Here is a 23,096-nt window from a genome sequence, read left to right as displayed (position 1 = left end):
AGCATGGTCTGGCTGCAGTGGGTACTGCATGCAGTGTTTATCCTGGAGCAGCTGGGGGTAGTGGGATGCTATATGCAGAACAGAAGGCCCATGAGGCAGAGTTCTAGACAGGCTGGGGGAAAGTGTTGCATGTAGCATGGATCCTGGAGTGGGCACTGTTTGAAGCACTTTTCCAAAGCCCGACATGTGAGGCCAGTCCATCTTGTACTGCATAGGCCAAATAAGATCTAGGGTAAGACTGGGGATTGGGTGATGGGACTTCATAGACTGTGTCCAGCCAATGAACCATATCTTTGACTGCCCTCCCTCTGCCCCCACCTTATGGGATACAGAAGACTAATGCAGAGAAAGCTGAAGTATTTAATGCCTTTTTGCTTCAGTCCTCACAAACAGGGGTAGCTACTAGATGATGAGTGCGGTTGGCAGCAAAGATAGGGAAGGAGACAAACAGCCTCGGAAGCAGAAGAACAGGTTAGAGTTTACTTAGAGAAGGTAGATGCTTTCAAGTCAGCAGGGCCAGATGGGATGCACAAAAGGGTACAGAAAAAATTTGCTGGGTAATTTTGTAATTTCAGAGCCATTAGCTATCCTCATTGAGAATTCATGGAAGCCAAGTGAGGTCATGGATGATGTAAAAAGGGCAAATATAGGACACCTATACATGTGATCCAGGGTGGAGGAAGACTTTAACAAGGTGATCAGGAATAGCCATCATGAATTTACCAAGAGCATATCATGTCTGACCAACCTGATTTCCTTCTATGGTAAGGTGATGGGTCTGTGGATTGGGGAGAGCAGTGGATGTGATATACCTTGACTTTGGAAAGGCTAGGCTTTTGACACTGTCTCCCATGACATTCTTGTTAGAAAGCTAAGGAACTACATACCTGATGAAAGTACTGTCTATCTGGGTCTGTCCCAGGCCCAATAGTATTCAGCATCTTCATTAATAATGTGGATGGTGGGATTGAGTGCACACTTAGCAAATTTGCATGTGACACCAAGTTGGGTGGAGTTGCAGATGCCTTGGAAGGGTAGGGCTAAGATCCAGAATGATATGGATAGATAGGAAAGTTGCCTGCAATCGATCAGGTGAAATTCACAACGACAAATACAAAAGCCTGCACTTGGGATGGAATGATTGCATGCACTTATACAGACTGGGGAATGACTGGCTAGGCTGCAATGCAATGGAGGTTACAATGGACCAGAAGCTGAATATGAACCAAGAGTGTGTTGTGGCAAACCCCTGCCCCTCCCCACAAAAAACCAAACAAATAAAAAAAACCCGCCAGCAGCATGCTGAGTTGAATCAACAAGAGTCGCTTGCAAATCAAAGGAAGTGATTCTTCCATTCTGTTCAGTACTGCTGAGGCCTCACCTAGAGTACTGTGTCCAGCTTTGGGCCCCACACCTCAAGAAGATGTGGATGTTTTGGAAAGAGTCTAGTGCAAAGGGACAACAATTATTAGAGCTCTGAGATGCAATACTTATGAGAAAAGGATGAAAGACCCAGGGTTTTCTAGTCTGGGAAGAGAAGACTGAGGGGAGATTTGGTTAGTTTTCAAATACCTAAGGGGCGATTATAGTTTCATAGTTTCTAGGGTCGGAAGGGACCTGAGTAGATCATCTAGTCTGACCCTCTGCCATGGCAGATAAGAGCACTGGGATCAAACGACCCCAACAAGGTGTTCATCCAACCTCCTCTTAAAGACCCCCAGGGTAGGGGCCAGCACCACCTCTCTTGGAAATTGGTTCCAGAGCCTAGCTGCCCTGACCATGAAGTAGCGCCTCCTGATATCTAGCCTAAATCTACCCTCTACCAGCTTGTGACCATTATTCCTGGTCACTCCTGGCAGTGCTTGGGGGAACAGGGACTTCCCCAGAGCCTGCTGATCCCCCCTGACTAGTTTGTAACAGGCCCTCCCCTCAGCCTTCTCTTGTGGAGGCTGAACAGGTTCAGGTCCCTGAGCCTCTCCTCATAAGGCCTGCCCTGCTGCCCCCTGATCATATGAGTGGCCCTGCTCTGGACCCTCTCCATGTTGTCCACATCCCTCTTGAAGTGTGGCGCCCAAAACTGGACGCAGTACTCCAGCTGCGGCCTGACCAGTGTCACATAGAGGGGGACACTGCTTGAGATGCATCTGTGGATGCATGACAAGGTGCGGTTGGCCTTCCTGACTGCTTCCCCACACTGCCAGCCCATGTTCATCTTGGAGTCAATGATGACTCCAAGATCCTTTTCTGCCTCTGCACTGACAAGAAGGGAGTTCCCCAACCTGTAGGTATGGTGCCGGTTGTTTCTCCCCAGGTGCATCACTTTGCACTTGTCAGTGTTGATTACGGAGCGGATGGAGATGTGCTTTTCTCTGTGGCTGCAGGGGAAGGACTGGGAGCAATGGCCTCAAGTTGTAGCAAAGGAAATGTAGGTTGGAGATTAGGAGGAACTTTGTGACTATGAGGGTAATCAAGCATTGGAGTAGGCTACCTAGAGAAATTGTGGAATTTCCATCCTTGGAAGAGATGGTTGGACAGACACTTGGCTAGGATGGCTTAATCATGGATAATCCTGCCTTGAGGAGGGGGCTAGACTAAATGGCCTTGTGGGGTCCCTTCTAGCTCTACTTTGCTATGGTCCTGTGAACATGAAAAATAACTTAGGCAGATGATAATGCAGTTTTATCCCAGAAATCTGTTATCTTTTGTAACTAGGCTACTTTCTGTACACATGCTCCAGGGTAGGGGTGGAGGGTGCATTTTAATTAGAGCAGCTCCCAGGAGCCACTCCAATTAAAATGCCCATAGCTTCCCATGTATTCAGTGTTCCATGTTTCAACATGGCACCTGGGGCACTTAAACTAACTGTTATTCAACAAGCTTTAAAGCACCCCACCACCACCACAGTGTGAAATGTGGGGACACTGAATACACAAGACGCTGCATCACGGGGGAACATTCTGATTAGTACGCTCCAGCAGACTCAGCTGCTCTGATTTGGTCTAATCGGAACATTTTGGAGCATGTGTAAAAGTGCCCTTTTTTGTCTAAATCCAGGGTTTGAAATACACTTTGTCTCTTGTGGGAGGGGGGGTGAGGGGTCTTCAAAAAAATTGGCCAGGGTTGGGGTTGTGTGCACAGGTCCCCACCAGTACCACGAGGCTGGGGCTAGTGGCAGCCGTTAGGTCACAGGTGGGCAAAAAACGGCCTAGGAGGTAGATGCAGCCTACCAGGCCCTTCTATCTGGCTCACAGGGCCCCTAAAAAATTTAGAAAATTAACATTTATCTGCCCTGGGCTGCCTGTCATGTGGCCCTTGATGGCTTGCTGAAACTCAGTAAGCGGTCCTCTGCCCAAAATAATTGCCCGCCCCTGCGTTAGGAGCTGTTGTTGCCACCTGGGCCACTTACAAGGGTGTGGTGAGGGATGGGCTGGGGGCTGCACACAGTAGTACATGGGCTCTGGGCTGTTGCAGGGGGGAGGGCATGCTGACTGGCCTGTGGAGGGGGTGTTCTTGTCTCTGTTGGGGGAGGCTCAGTCCCATCCCCCCCAACCTGCCCCATAATTCAAACCCTGTCTAAATCTTAGTCTATCTTCAGAGCATGTTCTCCAATTTACTTGTTGGCAAAGTCTTCGCACTATAATCACATACAGCAAGTTGCTCACATACATTTATGCATGTCCACACACTGGAAGCAAATTTTCTAAGAATCTAAGAGAAGCGAAGAGTAAAATCTATTAGATCATTCTCTAAGGACACTGACTAAGATCATATCTTAGTTTTGCCACTTAAGCGCTCATGAAACAACAAACAGCATAGCAAGGTACAGCTTCCTGTAGGAAGTGAGATCTAAATACTGCTGTCAGAGATCTCTTCCTAACCATTTTTAATTCATCTTGTCTGTAATCAATTTTCTAAGCCTTTATGAATGCTTTCAAGGTTCAAAGAGGGAGTAGTATTCAAGAGACTTGCAGTGTAAGTGAATTTTAAGGAGACAGACGTGTACAGATCTGAAAGGCCATCCCAGATGCACAGCGTTTCGGAGGAGAAAGAACTGAAGGGAAACAGATTACGGAGTTAGCTTGAGTAGTGGGGAACGCAGCTAAGTGCCCAATGCTGTGCTTTTCAAATGTTGGAGTTGTAGGCAGGAGCTGAGTTGTGCAGTTCTGTTTTTTGTTTTTCAAAGATTTAGTAGTTTATAGCTACCAGACTTCCAATTATTTTAATATTGGTTCATGGCAGCTAGATTCCACCTGGAGACCATAAACTGGACATAGTTCTTCTGCTTGTACATGCATAAAAACAATATGTGACAACTTTGTTAGAAAAAGAATGACTTTGTCCCAGCATTCAAAAACTGCGATATTAAAATTAACTAGCATGAGATGCGCTACATTTTTTTCATGGAAACGTTGATGCAATGTGACTCTGCTGTACAGTGTTTGACCTTTGTACTTAATATAACTGAAATTAAACATTATGACCATACCTATTCTTTCATGTTCTAGAAAAAAATGTTTTAGTTCATTGTCTGTTCGATATTCTCCCCTTTTCCCCTGGGTGCTTGCCTTCCCTCTGTCAGAAGAGGAGGAATTCAGTGATTCTGGTCAACGGATTTTTATTGGTATGTGGTGAGTAGCAAGAGTCAGGTTTGGCTTTGCCTGAGTGTTTGTCTTGAAGCTGAATTGAATGTAGCTGACTTGTCTGAGGAGCATTTCTGAATTTTTCCCCAAAGGTTCTCTGATTCCCATCTTTATTCACTCTGCTTTTTAGATTCCAAGAGACCACCTTTTCCTATTAGCTTCTTCCTTACCACTTCTGCAAGTGATTCAATCTCCCCAATAAACTGCTAGTGTAATCTGGCAGCCTCCTCCTACCTAGGTCTTTAAAGTTCCCTTCCTTTGGTATGAACTTAGGTAGGGCCAGCTGTTGCGACAGACTGTACCTCATGCTTTTGTGTGAGTGGTCTCTGGGACTTTTCAAAGCCATATAGTCTATGTGAGATCTCCATTCAGATAGGCTGCTAGGTCAAGGAACAGTCTGTTTCGGGTAAATGAATGGTACTAATCTGGAAATAGATTTGTGTTCATTTCAGAGATTAGACAAAATTCAAGCCAGTTAAAAATGTCCAGACTAGATCACCCATTTCTAACTAAATCTCCTCCATGCTTTATTCTGGAGATGTTTCTTTGGGTCTTAAATTCTTGGTGACTTTCAATGGGCCTTGTGCTAAGTAATTTTTAAAATCTCACCTATAGCTGTTTTCAGAGCTCAGTGATTTCCACCAAGTTGTTGTATCAATTACTCTAAATAAATTAATTTTTGCCTTTTCGAAAAGGCAAAACTTGAGGTGTGTTTTATGTGAAATGGAACTAGTGTTTTTTCACCTGCACTCAGTGCATGGATTTAATACCAGTATCTTTCTGCTCCTTCCAGCTGGTTTCCGAAGAAGCATGCGATTATGCCGGAGGAAATCCCAGAACATCCAACAGTCCTTTTATGCCCGGTGTCCCAGCATTTGTTACAGCACAGTAGCAGCCCCTTATGAAGAAGTGGTGAGATACCAGCGACATCCTTCAGATCGAAACAGACTGATTGTGCTAGTAGGTATGTTGTAGCAACTGACAGTAATGTGCCCCACAGATGGGGATGTACCTATTTATGCAAATCCTACAGGCTCTCCTAAATACAGAAGGCAAAGTATCATATTGATGAAAGTCCTATGGAATATGAAATTTGACCTTCTGTGAGTCCTACCGCTGACTACAGTGGCTGTTGAATTTGGCCTTAGAGTTAACTCTTTAAAATGATTCTTTGATTGGTGAGTGCAAAATTTTACCTACCTCTTTTTGCCATCCATCAGGTTTTATTTGAGTCTATGGATATGTTTGCTTTTGTTCTGAAACAAAATCCTTTAATACCGCCCCCCCCCCCAAAAAAAAAAAATAAAAAATTGGTGAGCAAATACTTTGTGAACAGACTAGAGTAAGAAATGTCAGATGGAAGTACAGTTCATCAGGGAAACTGTTCGGCTTCAAATTTCAGATACAGAAGTGATGAAAAAATACTTACAATAGTGTTAGTGATGATGTAGCCATGATGGTCCAGGAATTATGTGAGAGGCAAGGATTTCTTAAAACGGTATCTTTTATTGGACCAACTGCATGGTTGGGATAGAATTAGACAAGCAAGATATAGAATATAAGACATCTGTCTATCCCAGCCATGCAGTTGGTCCAATATAAGATGTCTCCCTAAGAAATCTTTGCCTCATGAAAATAAATATTTATAAATGCTCCCTGATAAATATCTTGTGGTCTAAGATTATGGTTAAGAACCCACAGGTACTTCAAGTGACATTAATCCAGCCTATACTATTTCAGTCATAGGCAGAAGGGAAAGCCAAAAGATAAAAATTTGCACTGTGTAGGATTTTTATAGTGAATATTACTGTGTCATGGGTTGCAGGTTCAAAAGTAGAATTTGATTTCATGACTAAAAGGAAGCTGCTTCTGATGTTGCCAAGTACAACATTCCAGGGTGTTTGTGCTGAAAGAAAAATCTTGTCCTTTCTAGATTGTGTGATAACTACCTTTTCATTCAAACTGGTATTGGTGCTTCCTGATTATGGCTTACAGGACTGGAGAGTGACCTGTCTTGGACCTTGAGGTGCAGGAATGTTGGCAACTTCTTTTGAATTCAGTGGGAACTGTAGATGCTTTGCATTTCCTCAAATTAGGCTACTAATTTGTGATGCCAGCACCAGGGACTCCTTCCAGGAGAAGCAGTAATCTGATTTCTGCACTACTCCTAGCTATTTGCTTCATCAGTTCTCTCACTAAACATGTTCCTTGACTGTTTATAAATATAAACTTACTAAAAAAGTGTCGATTTTATGCGTAGTCTCAGCCATTGATATTACTATGTCTGTGTTCTGTTTTAAATATCCAGGTCCTTCAGGAGTTGGAATAAATGAGCTAAGGCGACGACTTATTCAGACTAACCCTTGTCGGTTTCAAAGTGCCGTACCACGTATGTGACACATTCCTTTCATTCTCTAAATCAGTGGCTTCCAATTGGTTTAGACTCAAGGCCCCTCCATAACTTTTCTGAATTTGGCAGCAACCTGGTTGCGAACCACTGTTTTAAAGTCTCATCTTGCCTACTTTATCTTCTGGCTGCTGAGTCATTAGGTGGAACTGACCCATGCACTTCTTTCCAGTGGACACCTGCAGAGTTGGACTGGGAAGCACACTTCTTATGCAGCTGTTTCCTGGTCTGGCTCTGCAGGTGCCCCCTGGAAAAAGGTGAATGGGGTACTTTCACCTGGTTGTGGCAGCACTGGTGCTTCATCACCCTTGAAAGGGTCTCATGGCATTCAGGGATGTCACTGCACCCCAGTTGCAAATCATTACCTTAACTTCATATTCTGAGGGAAGAAAATATGAAATATCAGTGCTCTTCCTCTTATAGGGCATTCCATAAATGGATGTTCAAGTGGAGTGACCCAGGGGTTGGTCGTGGGGCTGGTTTTGTTCAATGTCTTCATCAGTAACCTGGAAGATGACATACAGTGCACCCTCAGCAAGTCTGCAAATGAAACTAACCTGGGGGAGTAGCAGATACACTGGACAGTTGGACTGGGATTCAGAGTGACCTAGATAAATTGGATGATTGGGCCAAAAGAATCTCAGGAGGTTCAACAAGGGCTAGTGCAAAGTCCTGCACTTAGGATGGAACAATTCCATGCATGGGCTGGGGGTTGACTGGCTGGGCAGCAGCTCTGCAAAAAAGGACCGGTGGGGGGGAGGGGGGAGTTACAGTGGACAATAAGCTGAATATGAGCCAGCAGTGTGGTCTTGTTGCAAAGAAGACTAATGCCATACTGGGCTGCATTGATAGGTGTGTTGTCAGTAGGTCAAAGGAAGTGATTATTCCCCTCAATTCAGCACTGGTTAGTAGGGCTGAGTGAAGATTCAGTTCCTGATTCTATTTGGCAGAGATTTGGCTTGATTCAGTGGCCAAATGTCCGAATCCCAGTTGACTCACAGGACCCTTGAATCTCTCTGAATCAAATCAGAAGCCTCCGAATCTATTCGGAGATTCAGACATAGACACAGCTTTAAATGTTTTTTCTACATACCTCAGGGTAGCAGGTGGCTTGTTAATGTTGTGATGCTGGGGCAGATGGAGTGTCCCACAGAAGCCCCGGGAGCTCCCCAGCACATTCAGCAGCAGGCCTGGAAGTGGACCAGAAGCACTTCCAGTCCACTTCTGGGTCTGCCAAGGGGTGTGCTGGGGAGCCCCCCGCACTCCCCCGGCTTAGTGACTGGTGCTTCCTGGGTCTTGGAGGGCACGTGGGCCAATTGCTGAGCTGAAGGGGTGTGCAGGGGGGCCCCACATGTTCCTCAGTAGACCTGAAAGTGGACCGGAAGTACTTCCAGTCCACTTCTGGGTTTGCCATTAAGCATTGTGGGGGAGCCCTCCAACTCCTGTGGGATGCTCCATCCACCACAGCATTCAAGAGCTGCACCTGGTACCTCGAGGTATGTAGAAAAAACATTTAAAGCTGTATTTGTGTCCGAATCGCTGATTCTCTGAATTGGCATTGAATCTTCAGATTCAGCTTTGGCTGAATCAAACTGAGGACAGTGATCTGAATCAATGAATCAAATCACTGTCCTTGATTTGGCTGGAATCCAAATTGAATATGGCCTGTTTCACACACCCCTACTGCTGAGGCCACATCTGGAATACTCTGTTCAGTTTTGGGCCCCCGTTACAGAAAGAATGTGGACAAATTGGAGAGAATCCAGTACAGAGTGGTCTCAAGTTACAGCAAGGGAAATTTAAGTTAGATATTAAGAAGAATTTTCCCACTAGGAGGGTAGTTATACACTGGAACAGTGAACCTGGACAAATTGGAAAGGTAGGCAGAGCAGAATCAGATGCAGTTCAGTAAGGATAAATGTAGAGTGCTTCACCTGGAGCGAAGTAACCTGCAACATGAATATATGCTGGGAGAAGATGTCCTGGCCAGCATGATGGCTGAAAGGGGCCTCGGGGTTATGGCTGATCACAGGATGAACATGAGCTGCCAGTGCAACACTGTAGTCAACAGTGCTACTAGCATACTGGGATGCATTAGCTGATGCACCATGAGCAAGGCTAAGGAAGTGATAGTTGATCTCTACCTGGTGCTGGTGAGATGCCAGCTGAAGTACTATTTCCAGTTCTGGGCACTTCACTTCAAAAAAGATGTGGAAAAACTTGAAAGGGTTTAGAGAAGGGCCACAAGAATGATTAAGAGCCAGGAGGACAAAACTTATGAGGAAAGACTAAGAGATCTGGAACTCTTCAGCCTGGGGAAGAGAAGACTGAGGGGGGCCTTGGTGCCCATCTATAAGTATGTAAAGAATATCAGGAGCTGGGACAAAAACTATTCACTAGGGCACCCCAGGGGAGAACAAGGAGCAATGGCTTTAACTTTTAGAAGATGATTTCAGGTTGGATGTAAGGAAGAACTTCTTTATGGTAAGGTTGACCAGAATCTGGAACAGACTTCCCAAGGAGATGGTGCAGTCCTTGGAAGTCTTCAAGAAGAGACTAGACAGACAGCTTGCCGGGATCATTTGATCTCAGCAGTTTTCCTGCCCAGAGCCAGAGGGGTTGGACTTGATGATCTTTTAAGGTCCCTTCCAGCCCTTAATGTCTATGATTCTATGATACTGCCTTTGACTGGCTTGTCCGACTGGCAGGAAGTGAACTTGGGGTCAAGGTTCTGGACCTTAGGACACTTGGGTTTGATTCTTGACATGGTAATTGATTATCTGCATTATTTCGGGCAAAACACATACTTTTATTAGATTTCATTTTCCAGCCCAGGGATAGGAAGTGCTTCCCACAGATATTGTAAGGAAATGCTCACTCTGTTGTTTGAATTGCTTAGAACAGTGATTTCAAACTAAGTTCTGAGAAACCCTAGGTTCTGCGATAGGTCATCAGGAGTTCCACAAAGAGACTGGGGATAATGGCAGAGTGGACTGGGAGGCAGTGCACTTCCATTGCTGGGCCAGGTTGCCTGGCTCCATGTCAGTCATCTACTTAGAGGTTCTACAGCCAGAGTGATATGAAAGTATTCTGTGACTTCAGGAGGTTTGAAAACCACTGGCTTAGATTCTGAAAACACTGACAACATAAATCCTCAGGAAGCTCCCAGGCCTCAAATTTCTCTTTTAGCATTTCAGTCTAAAGCAAATTTGTATAATTTTATTTTCTGACTGCCTGAGAAGTTCAGTCCTTGAGCATTCATAGCATGTGTCATGCTCTATTTCACTCAGGTGTGGTACCTTTGCTTTCCAGCCAATAATAGGCCTCTGTGTTACCTCAGACCCTTGGATCAGGGAATGAGTAGGTTGAAAGAGAGAATGCTTAAGATACAGGAGTTTCCACTCCACTAAGGTAGGTTTATTCAGCAGACAGCACATGCTCTTACACTAAGAAATGCACTATAGTTACCTTGCAAGTGAGTTTTTCTCCCTGTCTTGGTGATCAGACATTTTAAGGTCTTGCTAGAGTATTCAGGGGCATAGTCCAGTAGTCCAATGACCCTTTGTTTCCAACCAGCTTTTATACCTTTTGTTTCTTGCGTATTTGTTACTTTTACTACTACTGGCTATTTACAGACTATTTATATAATCAGTGGGCTATTATACTAAAATGGTTGTTACAGGATGTTATGAGCCATGAGGATTTCAGGCTATCTTGTCAATTCTCACACCTTGCTTTTTGCAATATGACTTGGTTTCTCTTGAGCACAGCCTAGGGAGCTCTTGAGAATTCTGTTTTTGTCTATTTAAAAGGCGACATTTCAGGAGATGCTTAACAGTTGATGTCATGGGTAGTTTCACTTGGTGATTCTTATACTAAGACAGAAGACAGAAGCAGTCTGGCTGAGAATCACCGCATTAGGGACTACCTGTCTTCCTGACTGTGGGGTGAGCTGGCAGTCATTTACCATCTGCCTTGCCATGAAGAAACAGCTGACTGAGGGCAGCATGTTCACGGCCCACTCTCCTCCCAAGTGTCCATTAAGTAAGTTTCTAAATTGTTTATGGGCACAGCTGTGCTGGTGTTCACTTCAGACACTGTTTCAGATGAACAGGCAGAAAAAACAGACCGGGGGATGTGCCCCCCCCCCACCGAGACCAGTCAGCCACTGGGTGGGGGGGAGAATCTAGCAGACCGGGGTTCCCTACAGCCATTTGGGCTGGCCAAGAAGTGAGTTGCCAGCTCCCACAGGCAACACAGGCTCAACTACAGCTACCACCCCCGCTCTCCCCAAGACAAAACGTAAGGTGTTTGTTGTGGGAGACTCCATCCTGAGGGGGACTGAGGGGGAAATCTGCTGCCCCAACCCCTTAGTCCGGGAAGTCTGCTGCTTCCCGGGGGCCCGCATCCAGGACATTGCAGAGAAGATCCCAAAGCTCCTTCAGCCCACAGACCACTATCCTATGCTCCTTATTCATGTGGGCACCCATGACACAGCTCAGAGCGCTCCCAGCTGGGTCATGAGGCACTACAGGGATTTGGGAGCAGGGCTAAAGGGTCTGGGGGCACAGGTGGTGTTCTTGTCAATCCTCCTAGTCTCAGGCTATGGGCTGAGGAGGGAGAGGAGGATCCACATAGTCAACCAAAGACTCCAGCGCTGGTGTCATCGGGAAGGCTTTGGCGAGAGAGGCAGTGAACTGCTGGGAAGAGATGGCCTCCACCTCTCTCCCCTGGAGAGGAGGCTCTTCTCAGCCAGACTGGCTGACCTGCTCCACCAGGCTTTAAACTAAGCCCGTTGGGGAACGGGGGGACTACTGCCACTGCTGGCCCGCTGAGCAACCCTTGCAAAGCCAGTAGGCCAAGGCACTTAAGGGAGCCCACCCTTGCCCCAGCCCTGGTACAATCTGTGGGCAAGGCAAGAGCCTCCATGGGAACACTTGCCTGCCTGTACACAAATGCCAGGAGCTTGGGGAATAAGCAGGAGGAGCTCGTCCTCCTGTTCAATGCAAATAATTATGATGTCATAGGGATAACAGATCTGGTGGGACTCCACCCATGACTGGACCTCGGGTATAGATGGCTATACCCTGTACAGGAGGGATTGTGTAGATAAAAAGAACAGGGGTGTAACTTTCTATGTTAAGGAAGGCTACAAGTCCCTGCAAGCTGATATTGGCAACCAGGTGGACAACTGGAGATCCTCTGGGTTAAAATCCGTGGGGAACATGGCACAGGGGACACAATGGTGGGAGTCCTACTACAGACCTCCCACCCAAAGTCAAGACCTTGACCAGGAGTTCACCCGGGAACTGGCTAAGGCCGCATGCTCCAGGACCTTGGTTGTCATGGGTGACTTCAATTACCCGGACATCTCATGGGAGGATCACTCAGCAAAATCCAAGTGGTCGCAAAGCTTCCTCTCGTGCATGGATGACCTCTACCTGACTCAAGAAGTCTATAGGCCAACAAGAGGCAAAGTGCTGCTCGACCTGCTACTGGCTACTGGGGATGACCTAACCGGCAACCTAGTGATTGATGGGAAGCTGGGTGACAGTGACCACGAGCTGATCACCTTCACCATCTGCTGTAAAGCTGGCAAGTCAGTCAGCAACACAGAAGTCCTTGACTTCAGGAAAGCCGACTTTGACAAGCTCAGGAGGCTTGTTAGTCAGGCCCTAAGGGACCACGACCCCAGGGAGAGGGGAGTTCAAGAAAAGTGATTGCTCCTCAAGGGAGCGATCCTCAGTGCACAAGCTAAGTCTATTCCATCTCGGAGGAAAGGCAGCAAGAGGGCACAGCAGCCCCCCTGGCTCTCCAGGGATCTAGCAGACCTCCTGAGGCTAAAAAGAAAGGCCTACAAAGGATGGAGGATGGGATTCACCTCCAAGGAGGATTATTCTGCACTGGTCCGGTCCTGCAGGGAGCAAACCAGGAAAGCTAAGGCTGCAACTGAACTCCAACTAGCTTTGAGCATCAAGGACAATAAAAAGTCCTTTTTCACTTATGTGGGGAGCTGGAAGAAAAGCAAGGGCAACATTGGACCTCTGCTGAACCAGATGGAACAACTGACGCCCAGGAAAAAATCAACCTATTAAATGGGTACTTTGCATCAGTCTTTTGTCAGTCCCATGGGATACCCATGCCTGCTACGGGACAGGGAGGTCCGGGTGAGGGAGATCCCCTGCCCTCCACTAATGCTGACCTCATGTAGGAACATCTTGAGAAGCTGAATAACTTCAAGTAAGCCGGCCCTGACAATCTACACCCCAGGGTACTCAAGGAGCTGGTGAGCATCATAGCCCAGCACCTGGCACAGATCTTTGAAAACTCCTGGTGCTCTGGTGAAGTGCCCAAAGACTGCAAGAAGGCCAATGTGGTGCCTATCTTCAAAAAAGGGAGGAAAGTGGATCCAGCTAACTATAGGCCCATCAGCCTGACTTCTATCCCGGGGAAGATCTTAGAAAAGTTTATTAAAGAGGCCATCCTTAATGGACTGGATGACGCCAACATCCTAAGAGATAGCCAGAGCTGGTTTGTTGCAGATAGGTCTTGCTTGACCAACATCATTTCCTTCTACAACCAGATGACCTATCACCTGGACAAGGGAGAAGAGATTGATGTCATATATCTTGACTTCAAAATGGCCTTCAATATGCTTTCCCATGATCACCTCTTGGCAAAACTAGCCAACTGTGGCCTTCGGTCCACCACGATCCGCTGGCTGGGAAATTGGCTCTGTGGTCGGACCCACAGGGTAGTAATTGATGGAAGTCAATTATCATGGTGTCCTGTGACCAGTGGGGTCCCCCAAGGCTCTTGGACCCATATTGTTCAACATTTTCATTAATGATGTGGACATTGGAGTCAGAAGTGGACTGGCCAAGTTCAGAAGCAGACTGGCCAAGTTCGCCGATGACATCAAACTTTGGGGCAAAGCATCCACACCAGAAAACAGGCGGATGATCCAGGCTGACCTGGACAGGCCCAGCAAATGGGTGGACGAGAACCCGATTGTGTTTAACAATGAAAAATGCAAGGTTCTCCACCTTGGGAGGAAAAATCTGCAGCATCCTTATAGGCTTGGCAGTGCTACGGAAGAAAGAGACTTGAGGGTCATCATTGACCACAAGATGAACATGAGCCTGCAATGTGATGCTGCAGCAAGTAAAGCGACCAAAACTCTGGCTTGCATCCATAAATGCTTCTCAATTACATCCCAGGATATCCTTCTCCCCTTGTACTCAGCCTTGGTGAGGCCGCAGCTGGAGTACTGCATCCAGTTTTGGGCTCCACAAATTCAAAGTATGTGGGGAAGCTTGAGAGAGTGCAGAGGAGAGCCACGTGCATGATCAGAGGTCAGGAAAGCAGACCTTACGATGACAGGCTAAGAGCCATGGGGCTCTTTAGCCTGGAAAAGCGCAGGCTCTGGGGTGGTCTGATGGCCACCTATAAGTTTATCAGGGGTGACCACCAGTATCTGGGGGAATGTTTGTTCACCAGAGCGCCCCAAGGGATGACGAGGTTGAATGGTCATAAACTACTACAAGACCGTTTCAGGCTGGACATAAGGAAGAATTTCTTTACTGTCTGAGCCCCCAAGGTCTGGAACAGCCTGCCATCAGTGGTGGTTCAAGCACCTACATTGAACACTTTCAAGAGCAAATTGGATGCTTATCTTGCTGGGATCCTATGACCCCAGCTGACTTCCTGCCCTTTGGGCAGGGGGCTGGACTCGATGATCTTCCGAGGTCCCTTCCAGCCCTAATGTCTATGAAATCTATGAAACATATAATCAATGTCTTACTATTGGGCATTTTCCTGAAACCTTATATACTTAAACACACCCATGTCTGCATACCTTTCTTACTATACATCCACTTTCTGTACATTCTTCTCCTCACTGTCATTGATGATGTTTATGCTTTGACAAAATTTGTAGCTGATTGCTCAGCTTTAACTAGGTAGTAACCTGCTCCCCAGCTCAGATGCTATGTAAAACCGCACAGAAGTGGACACTGGCTGTTTTACAGTTACATCTGTCCTTCCTGTCATCTGTGGTGACAGAGGAGCCATAGGAGGTTTGATAAACTTGTCAAGTGATAACATTGTTTCTGTCACATTGAGGCAGTTATCCACTGTTTTAAATCCTGGTGAGCTCTTGGTGCCAACGAACTGACCTGTACAGGTCCTACCTAGAATTGGCTGCCTGGCACTGGCTTTGTGGGTGGTACTGTCCCTTAGACTTGGTTTCCCCACTACCTCTGGCACAATCTCTGTCCTTGGTGCTGGTCTGTTTGTGCCTCAAGGCTCTTCCAGTACTGACTCACTCCTGTCTTTGGGGCCACTGCACCATACTTGCTTGAGGATGGAATGGCAGGCAATAGCAGGGAATAAAAAGCTGCACTGGGATATACCCTGATGCCAGTGTGGCTGGCTGGGACCTGAGGCCTTCAACAACCTTCAGCTCAATCAAAGACTTCAGTCAATGTCCTGAGCTTCTTCCAAGGGCCACATTCACCTCTCCCTAGATTGCAGTGAGCATTATGTTCCTGGATCAGAATTCCCAGGCCCCTGCTCATCTAGCCTGTACCTGTCAATCAGAGGACATAGAGGGCTTTCAGGATCTGATGACGCAGGCCACACATGTATTGAGAATTCCTTGCAGAGGAACACAGAATTGACAGAGAAACATGCTCCCTGATGGGTGTATTATATTATGCAGTAACCATAAGGTTAGTCCTGCCCATGAATGAAAGATTTGTTAACCTGATTAAAATGATTTGACAGGCTTTTGGATCTTTTGGAACCTTGTGTTACCAGACTTCCAATTCTTAACCAGTGTATTTTATGAAGCATATTGGTTTAAAAAGAAAACAAAACTGACATTTTCCCCAAAAAAAACATTTAGTCGGAAAATTCCCAAACTCATTACTGCCTTAAAACAGTTTAAAAACTGTAAACAGTTCTAGCAACAATGCTCCATATGTTCAAATGGAGACTCAAGGAAGTACAATTTTTGGAAGTTTTACAAATCTAAAGGTTGTATAGCTGGGGTTTTCTTTTGGGGGAAAAAATCATGTATTACTTTTCTGATTACTTGTAAAAATGAAGAGTTTAAGATCTTCAACTTCAGTTTAAGAAAGATAGTGGTTGGAGAGTTTTATTCTTCACTAGAAACTGTCCTAATACTGACTTTTTTCTCTCTCTCAGACACTACACGTGCTCAGAAGAGTTATGAAGTAAATGGTCGTGAGTATCACTATGTATCAAAGGAAACATTTGAAAATTTGGTCTATACTCACAGGTAATTTTGAAGGCATATTAGAGTTCCTTTCTGTAATATTGCTTTCTTCTCACCATCTTTTAATGTTCAACATGCTCCAAGGCAGGACAGCTTTGAAGTTATGCTCCAGTACTGTTAGTCAGAAGAGATGAGCTCTGGTTTGTTGCTAACCTGCAAAGATTGAATTAATTCAGGCTCAGGCTTTTTGAATGTCTGTCCCTAGCCTTGATTGTGTTTTTAACTAGGACACTCAATCTGAACATTTAAAGGCTCTTTTCCATTTCTCCCTTCCTTCCCTTCTCATCACTTTTGCAGAATGTTGCAGTATGGGGAATACAAAGGAAATCTATATGGCACCAGTGTTGATGCTGTGCGAACAGTCCTGGATGAAGGGAAGGTCTGCATAGTTGATTTAGAACCTCAGGTGAGTCGGGCAAAAATCTAAGACCTGCATTTTATGGAAGAAATAGGATCATAGAAAGAAACTCCCCTCATGACACTTGTTGGAAGTAGATGCCTCTCTTTTCTGCATTTGGCCTTAGTGACAAGCATAAATTATGGGTGTTTTATCAAAGGTACATGTGCATGTCTGGATCAAAGGTAAGGGTGCAATAAGTCTTTGAACTCGTTCCCAGCAGAAGCCACACTTTCCTGCAGAGGTTTCTGTCATGAACATCTCCCTTCAGGTTTATGATTGTGCAGCATGCCATCACTGCTTTTTGAACTATGTAATATCCTTGTGGTAACAGCAATTTTTAAGTGAAAAGATATGCTTAGGAAAGTATTTGGTAAAGTGGTTCCCAAACTGTGGTCCATGAGGCTATGACAAGTTGTCTATAGATTGTATCAGATTGACCCTTTTCAATTAGAAGTCTGATGAAAAAGAATTGGTGGGGAGAAGCTTGGAGGAGATGGTGGTTAGTACAATATTCTGAGGGCTGATAGAAGTCCATTGATCCAAAAGAAGCCACCCATAAATTTAAGAACTACTTGTTTCAATATACTTATTTCTTTTGAAGCAGTTAAGTAGCTGGGAAATAAGGAGAAGCAGCTAACACCATTTAATCATATATCTGAGAACTGCTACCACTCCATAGATCAGCAGTGCTCAGCCTCTGGCCAGTGGGACTCCCCACACATTTGGAAATTTGGTGGTGGGTCTTTCTTATGGGGAATCATTAGTATAATTGCTGGATGCAGGTTGAACTTTACCCCGAGTCATGGTTCTGTAGCATCTCTATCATTGTATCACTGATTAAAGACAAGGCTCAGTTAGTGAAATTATGGTAAAATTGGATTAAACCTTAATAAAATTGTAATCTCCTGCTTACTGGAAACTGCAACTGTTTAGAATGCATACAAACTGCATTTGCTGTTTAATTTATATTGTGTTTATCCCCAGAATTGGCGTTCTAGTTAAAATATACAACTGCACATTTACAATTGAAAATTTGTTTTGGGGGGAAAATGTGTACTGTCAGATCACACATGTCTATCTTGAATAAGTGCTGCTAACAGCTGAATATTGGGTTAGTATGTAGTTTGGAAACTAATCTAATAAAAGCATCAGGCCAACTTTTAATAGATGCCTGTGAGAGTCTGTTTCTACAGCTTAAATGTGCCTGTTCTTCTGCTACCATATATATATGCTACTGTCACTTGCCACTAATGAGGCTATGAAATTGTGGTGGGATCCATCCCCAAAGTCCTAACTCCTCTGGGAGCTCCACAGGACAGACATGTGACGTCTTTGATATATACAAAACACTACAGAGTTGCTCACTAAACCCTTTTCCCAAATAGTCTCTAAGAGAAGGAACTTTTTTATTTCCTCTTCTCAATGATCCATCAGAATCAGACTGGAGATGAGAGAATTTTTGAGGAGCAAGTAGCCATTCTCTTCTAAGGTAGATAAGAGGTAGGAGGAGAGTAGGGTATCATTTTAAAGGGTTTTTTTAAATGTGCTCCCTGGGAGGAGCTATAGTAGTGAAATGTTGAGGCATCCATTGTGATTATCACTTCAGATAATTTCTTCTGGGCGCTACAGAAACCCTTTCTTCTGAGTCCAGGAAAGAAAATAACACAACTTGTCTAAGTTTTCTTTTTCTACCTACATTGTGGGCTTTCTTTTTTCCAGCCTTAACACTGAGCAGGATAAGGCAAAAAGGTCTGAGTTTGTAGGTGTCCAAGAGATCTTAAAGACTTAAGTCTAGCAAAGAACTCTGTTCAGATATTTTCCCTTAAATAATTCATTAATTTAATGGCATTAATAGTTTTTAATTTTATAACATTTAAAAACATAAATGGAAGAAAGGCAGCGTGGCCCAATAAACTCCAGTGAGAAATTTCCTTTGGGTAGATGGAGCCAACATTGTTCAAGCATTAGGCTGGTAGTGTTTCTTGCTAATTAGAGAGATGAAAACTAGAAATTAGACAACTGTGGGTCTGAAATAATGGGTGTTGCTCAAAAGCAGAATTATTGGCCAGGAAGTTGTGCTCTGTGTCCCTGCAGCCACTTATCTGTTCAATGTCTTCCCTTAAATTTGGATCCCAATGAAAAATAGAAACGTAATCCTACTAGTATGGCAGAATGTAGCTCTTATTGCTATTGTACTTTTTCATGTTTTGTGCCTCTTGCTGTTTTACAACAACCCACAAGTACTGATTATTGTTGTAAAACAGCACAGTAATTTAGCTAAAGCACCCCACGACCGTTTTGGAACATGGGACACTGAATACATGAGACACTGTGGGTGTTTTGATTAGAGCGACTCCCGAGACCCACCGTAATTAACATTTGCACCCCCCCCAACCCACCAGAGCACATGTAAAAACACCCTAGGTAATTTAAACATTGTTAATGTGGGGTTTTATTTACTGAAGTTGATCATTTCTTAATAAGGTACTTGTATAGAATTAGGTAATTGGTGTGGTGCAGATACTTAACAATGGCAGGCCTGGGGGTTACTAATGAGATCATTTTATAACACGTGTTCTGGAATAAGATTACTGCTAGGTCTGCAAATTGCAATAGTTTGTACATAACGCTTTTGTTTTTATCCCAGATTTTGTTCCCATTAAATATATTTTAACTTGCCCACTAATTGATTGATTGCAGGGAATACAAGTGGCTCGAACCCATGAACTAAAACCCTACATTATCTTCATCAAGCCACCTAGCATGAGCTGCATGAGACAGTCTCGGGAAAATGCCAGGATCATTACAGACTACTATGTGAGCATAAGATTCAAGGTGAGACTTAGGAATAGTAAAGGTCCAACACAGCACGTTGGTGTTTGGTCACAACCTGCCACATTCCTTTATTACATTAATATTTTAAAGGATCTTTGTCCTTACACTGGTATAAGTTCCACATACACTAGAGGATGATTTGGTCCATTGTGTGGTTTTCTCGATGATGGATGTCCTGAGAAGACTTGGGCAAATTATGCCTGATCTTCTAAATTCGCTGTGGGCAGAATTCTAATGGACTGACCTCAGTTTTTGCTTACAGAATGTTTTCTGGATTGAATCTATTGATTGATTAGAAACCATAACTCCCTCTTATTTTCAGAATATGGTCTGTTGGTTTTTTTTTTTAATATAGGGATTTATTTAATGAAACATAAGGTTTATAATGAGGGAGAGCTGCACAAATGGTTGGGAGCAGTAACATTGCTTTTTAAAAAGGGAAGCCTGCAATAACTTGAAGAAAAGTCATGACAGAGTTGAAGCTCTTTATTGATGACAGTACTACTTTTATTGGCACAAACTTCTATTTTTGCTGGAGGGGGCCAAAGGTGAAGCCCCCACTCCTTGGCGGCATGGCTGAAGCAGAGCTGAGTGGAGCCTGTGCAGGGGCAGGAGCAGATGCGGGTGGTCCACTGTGGGCTTGGGGCTCCCTGCCCTGCTGCCCTGCCCCTGGGAGCCCCACACCAGCTGTACCGCCATGGCAAGGTGCCCCCTACTCACCTGGCAGCATTGGGGGCACAACTCTGTGCTACTGTCCCCACCTCCACTGCAGCCAGGTGGGTAGGGGTGCCTTGCCATGGTGGTGTGGGCCTCCTGGGGGAGGATGGCAGGGTTCCCAAGCCCCCCAGCAGGCAGCCCACATCCACCCCTGCCCTGCACACAAACCTGGAGGGCATGTGCCCCCCATGCACTCCTCCCCAGGAGTGCATGGAGTGGTAGGGAGCCACCCCCTACCCCCTGGACAAGCCGCCCATGGCTCTGCCTCCCCCCCTGCCCCAGCCCTTGTACACTGGCTGGGCAATGCCCCCAGGCCCAGTCCCTGTGCCGCTCCCTCTCCCACCATGGGGGCCTCAATCTGCCACCCGAACCTCATAAATTTACCTTCAGACAATTGGTGATCATAGAATCATAGAAGTCGGGTTGGGAGGGACCTTGTAGATCTTCAAGTCCAACCCCCTGCCTGGGCAGGAGAAAAAACGGGGCTCAAATGATCCCAGCCAGGTAGGCATCAAGCCTCCTCTTAAAGACCCCCAGGGTAGGAGCCAGCACCACTTCCCTTAGAAGTTGGTTCCAGATCCTAGCCGCCCTGACTTGTGAAGTAGTTCCTACGGATGTCTAATCTAAACCTACTCTCCAACAACTTATGGCCGTTATTCCTTGTTATGCCGGGGGCGGTAGGGGAAACAAGGTCTCTCCCAAACCCTTCTGGTCCCCCCTAGTGAGTTTATAGACTGTCACCAGGCGATCTGGTTTCCACTGCTGCCTTGGGCATATTTCTGGCCCCATGCATGTGTTCATTCACCCCCTACATCCCACTCCCCACAGCCCCTTGCAGCAACCTGGGTTTGTTAGTCTTCAATTAGGGATGGTGGTCATCCTGGCCTCTTCCCAAGGTGGGGGGCAGGGCCCTTGGGGCCCCCACATACTCAGTGCCTAGGACTACTTTGTATTTTTATGCCACATTTTCTTTGAGTATTTCAAAATGTAGTACAGATATTACTGATTTAACCTTCCCTCCCCATACATTTGTGTTAGAAAAGTAGTATCCTCATTTTGCTTTGTATGTGCCTCAGCTCCCCACCTGTAAGTGATTTGACCAAGTCAGTGGCAAAGTAAGGAACTGAAACCAGATCTCGTGGCTACTAATTGCTATCTTCCAACCATGAACTTGCTCTTCAATTTAAAAAATTATAAATAAGGAAACCTATGATAAACCTACCACATTTACTCACATATACACTCACCTTGCCCCCAGAAATCAGCCTTCCAAAATTGGTGAGCATCTTAAGCAAGGAGAGATGAATTTCTGCCCAGAATGGCAGCGTGGAGATTCTGCTGCTACTTTTCCTTCTCTTCCTTGCAACATCTGTATGGACAGAGGGGAAGAGTCTAGCAGAAGCAGATCCACAGAGAGTGCATGGGTGGGGTCACAGTCTGCTGTGATTCCTGTTCCACCCAAAATTGGAAGCTACCTGCCTAGCAGCAACAGTTGCATTTCTATTCAAGCAGTGCTGATGAATTTGATTTAAGTCATGACTCATAACCTACATGGTTGCTCTTCAGTATATGTGTATTAACTCTCTCTCTCCTTTTTAATGGTCTTGATGTTCACAGTCAAGCTATCCTTTCTTCAGCAATTTTGCTATATGTTGGCTACTCCTGATCTCTCCTATTTCACAGCCCTGTACTCTTCTGAGCTCTTTTCAAAATCCTAGATCTACCCGTGTTGTCTAGTCATCATCAGTTGCCATTTTAGCTTTAGTCTGAGCAGCTAAGAGCTGCAAACAGCTGAGCTGTGAAAAGGATAAACTTGCTTTTGTCTAAGCAGGAAAGGGAGAGTAAGCTTAAGATTAGGCTCTGTTTCTGCTCTATGCGGCCATAATGCCTGGAAAATCTTTGTTGTTGTTGTTCATTCCACCTTCCCCAAAACAAAGTAAGTGTCTTATTTGGGGGTGTATGGTACAGGAAAAAATGTGGGTGTTTAATATCCAAATGTGTCATGTTAGGGGTTCCCAACAGATAGATGAGCAATAAAACTAAGCAAGTAATGTGTTACAGGCAGCAGCACACTTTGCTTTGTCAACCTGCAGGAACATGTTGCTGTAGAAAGCAAAATTTCCTGTAGATGAGCAGTGTCTCACAGGCACAGTGTTGCTCAAGAGCCACAGGTGAGGGCACTGCTCTATTAGTGATACTTTATCAGTATGTACTGCCTCTTACAGGAGGAGGACTTAGAGGAGATGGAAGATTCGGCTAAGAAAATGGAAGCTCAGTTTGGCCAATTTTTTGATCAAGTGGTTGTGAATGACAGCTTACAAGAGGCCTGTGTACAGTTGCTGTCTGCAGTCTGTCGTGCACAAGATGAGCCCCAGTGGGTCCCTGCAACATGGATATGCTCAGACTTTCAAACGTAATTCTGAGAAGCAGCATCTTCACAGATTACAGCTTATATTTTACCTCAAAAATGATCCCAGGGTCAAGATTGCAAGAATATATCTTTGTATGTGGGGAATTGAATGAGGATTAGGGAGAAAAAAAACTATTACAAATGTAATCATGCTGTTTTATGCATAATTCTTAAATATTACATGTTGCAGTAACAATTTTGTACAAAAAGTTGCATCATTGTAGTGTATCAGTTACAAGAATTAAAAAAAATCTATTTTGTTTCATGTGTTTATATGGTCTGGTCATATGGAGTTAAAAAGAAACTGCCTCTGATACCTCTCCCTCTTTTTTTTTTTTTTTTAATTAGAGACTTTCTGATTTTTATGACCATTGTTTATTCCAAAA

The 23,096-nt window shown here is 45.0% G+C and overlaps 1 protein-coding gene across 1 annotated transcript in view; it reads left to right on the top strand.

Annotated features, from left to right (window-relative positions):
* The window catches only part of MPP4 (MAGUK p55 scaffold protein 4), a 57,128-nt gene extending 34,411 nt beyond the window's left edge, over positions 1-22,717 (top strand). The window contains exons 16-22 of the mRNA XM_090044753.1: positions 4,580-4,621; positions 5,434-5,604; positions 6,949-7,029; positions 16,258-16,351; positions 16,646-16,754; positions 19,449-19,583; positions 22,526-22,717. Of these exons, the coding sequence (XP_089900879.1) occupies positions 4,580-4,621; positions 5,434-5,604; positions 6,949-7,029; positions 16,258-16,351; positions 16,646-16,754; positions 19,449-19,583; positions 22,526-22,717 (824 nt within the window). The remainder of the gene's footprint in view (positions 1-4,579; positions 4,622-5,433; positions 5,605-6,948; positions 7,030-16,257; positions 16,352-16,645; positions 16,755-19,448; positions 19,584-22,525) is intronic.
* Positions 22,718-23,096: the final 379 nt, after the last annotated feature.

This window comes from Crocodylus siamensis, chromosome 4 (genome assembly GCF_052110815.1).
Source record: "Crocodylus siamensis isolate JL-2025a chromosome 4, ASM5211081v1, whole genome shotgun sequence".
Lineage (NCBI taxonomy): Eukaryota > Metazoa > Chordata > Crocodylia > Crocodylidae > Crocodylus > Crocodylus siamensis.
Note: the sequence above shows the minus strand (reverse complement) of the source record. Positions and strands in the feature narration are given on the sequence as shown.